We start from the raw sequence: 2,946 nt of genomic DNA, 5'->3' as shown, positions 1-2,946 counted from the left end.
ATTACGAGACGGAAAACAATTAGCTAAATCCGTAAATGTGTGTTTTTAGCGGAAATGCACAAAATATACGATTAGATTGTAACTTTATTCGAACGGGTGATACAAACAAGCTGATTACATCATACAATGATCATTGCCGCGGCGTTTTATGACATCGGCTTCCTCCATATTTATTTTTGGTATCTTTTTTTTAAAAAGCGGCAGAAATGGAAAAACAATCTGATTTGGCGTTAACTCCCGATGTGCTGGGAGACAGCAGAGCCGCGGAAGAGCACTTTATGCAAACAATCTAACAGCAGGACTGTGCTCGGGGCTAATGGCGCCTGTGCTTACCCCTTTAGCCACCCTCCCCCCCATGTACCTGTTTGCACAGTTTACAGCCATCATGTGGGTGAGGGGAGGGCTATGGGGGTGTTTGCAGACTCATTCCCTGTGACCTTAAGAGCTAGCAATCTTTTTTTTTTCTCCATAAGAAAACATTCCCTTCATTCCTGGGCACAATAAAAATGTCAGCTTTCCTACGAGATACCGAGATACCGACCCAACTGCGAGGGGCCTTTACCCCCCTTCCTATATTTAATTGGTTTGTACTGGAAATTAGTGCGGGCCCCCAGTACTTAGCGGCTTCCCCTGTGGCTCTTGGGCCCCTGCAGACCACTCGCTAATACATGGAGGGGCTGCGATTAGAGACTCAAGTGTCAGCGCCCGTTAACAGCGACACACTGGAAATCTAACTGGAAACCAGTATGTTTAATGGTAATGGGCAGCCTGGGGATATTGGGAGGGCAGATCTCTGGAGTTTCGTCTTTTTTATTGGAAATCATGAACAGGGAGGCTGATTGGTGGCAAAGGATCTTACTGGTGGGGAATGGGATCCTGTTGATCAGGAGTTTACTAGTTGGGAATGGGATCTCAGTGGGGTCAGAAGATAACCAGTGAGGAACGGGATCTCTGTGGGCTCCAGAAATCATTAGTGATCTCACTAATGAGGAACAGGATCTCTGTGGGTTTAGGAGATTACTAGTAGGGAATGGGATCTCTGTGATCAGGAGATTACTAGTAGAGAGCAGAATCTCTGGGGGATCAGGAGATCACAAGGGTGGAACATGATCTCTGGGATCAGAGATTACAAGATTACTAGGAATGGTGGGATCTACATGGAATCAGAGGACGGAACAAGGTCGTTGTAGGATCAGTAAATTACAATAGAGGAACAGGATCTATCTTGGACCAGGTGATCATCAGTGAGAAATGGTATCTCATGGGATCAGCAGATTCCAAATGGGGAATGAGATCACCGAGGGATCAATTCAGTGGATCAGTGAGGAATAGGATCTCTAGGATTGAGGCAGGAGATCTCTTCGGTGTCGGGGTATCTGTTATTTGTCCCAATCTGATATTTGCACTTACCCATCCCAGGTTATACCTGAGCTCTTCAGGTCACCTGGGAAGCCCCCGATCTCTCACAGCAGAAAAAGAGCGTAATTATCAGAAAATAGCAAAATGCTAAAAAAACAACCTATTAAGTAAAAATAGCCGTCCGTTAACCGGTTGGTCCCATGTTAGCCCTTTCAGTGGCAGAGGGCAGAGCTCTGCCTTCCTGCGCAATAGATTGCTAGCCCACCTGGCACCGAGACGCTCAGTAAGCACGGGTTCATTCCCAGAAGCCAAGACAAAACGCTGAGTTTAGCATATTTTCTTCTCATGCCGAATAATTGTGGTATCCGTAGCTGAAAGCTCTGAAGTTTTCCCGCACGTGATGTGGTGAGACATCTACCTCCGTTCATCCATAATAAATAAAAATAAAACCCTCCGATTTTTAAGGGTCGCAAAATCCGACGCTCAACAGTCACGGGGATTACGTGGCAGCTCCATTTCTGGTCAGATCCACCGAGAGGACCGCTGAGCGGATCGCCCAAGTCCCACAAAAATGCCTGGTCTTTGGGCTTGGCTTCCAAAAACATTCAAAAATGGAAGAAAAGCTGCCTTTGATGGTTAAAGATCCTGGAGTGAGACCTTTGTTTTTGTTTTTTCTTGATGATCGGGACCCAAACCAATCCGACGATCAGAACCATGAGTCCAATGGAGAAGGCGACGGGTCCAAGGTTTTTGGATATGGGCGCACTGGCACTCATAAAATACATGGTGGTCAGTACAATACCCAAGAGGAACACCGACCCTCCAATAGACATGATGACCACTGGCTTCTGATAGGTGTCCCAGGCGCTCCTGTGGGCCGTGGTCCAAAGGGACTCGCTTCTGGAGCTGCTGTAGAGAGTGCTCTCAGTTCTGCTCGTTACCAGGTCCTTGGACTCAGAAGAAGAGGACCTCTCCCCACTGCTCTGCTCGCTGACTGCAATGGGCTCCAAGGAGGTGGCCATTGTATCATTCTTCGGATCTCAATCTAGTTCCTGTAACAGAGAGGAACACGGACAATATTTAAGGATACGGAGACGATTCAACATATTCAAAATAAACAGTAATATCGAGGGTGTCCTCGTTCTGCGTGAATAAAGGAACCTTGAATGTTACAACCGTAGCTTATGGAGATCCAACCTCGAGACAGGGTTCTAGACTTGGAACCTTGAAGAACGTCATGTGGACACCTGCCTTTATTACAAATTAATGTGCTCATAAACAATATTTAAGTGATATCAGGACAATTCGGAATCTCATTGACACGTGTCCCTCACATACATAGAACCGATGGATCATTGCAGTAGGTGGCTGTTAAAGGTTCTTGTATCGTTACATCTCCTGTGGCCACCATAGCTAAACCCTCTTCGAAATGCCTCAGTATCTGCCTCCTTACAATAAAGAACGTGGCTTTTCAGTCTCTACTGGCGGAATTATTGGTTTTATGTATATTCCGTAATAATAGGACAGTGGCTTATGGGTTAATACAAGACTTCTCAGTTCTACAGAAAACATAATTTCCAAGGAAAT

At 45.9% G+C, this 2,946-nt stretch overlaps 1 protein-coding gene across 1 annotated transcript; it reads right to left on the bottom strand.

The window, feature by feature from the left end:
- Positions 1-1,964: 1,964 nt before the first annotated feature.
- On the bottom strand, positions 1,965-2,381 carry LOC149281927 (phosphoinositide-interacting protein-like). The gene has a single exon (XM_089498829.1). The coding sequence runs from the start codon at positions 2,379-2,381 to the stop codon at positions 1,965-1,967; it is 417 nt and encodes a 138-aa protein (XP_089354955.1).
- Positions 2,382-2,946: the final 565 nt, after the last annotated feature.

Source organism: Sceloporus occidentalis, unplaced genomic scaffold (genome assembly GCF_023333645.1).
Source record: "Sceloporus occidentalis isolate IW3139 unplaced genomic scaffold, rSceOcc1.0.p SCAF_126, whole genome shotgun sequence".
Classification (NCBI taxonomy): Eukaryota; Metazoa; Chordata; class Lepidosauria; order Squamata; family Phrynosomatidae; genus Sceloporus; species Sceloporus occidentalis.
Note: the sequence above shows the minus strand (reverse complement) of the source record. Positions and strands in the feature narration are given on the sequence as shown.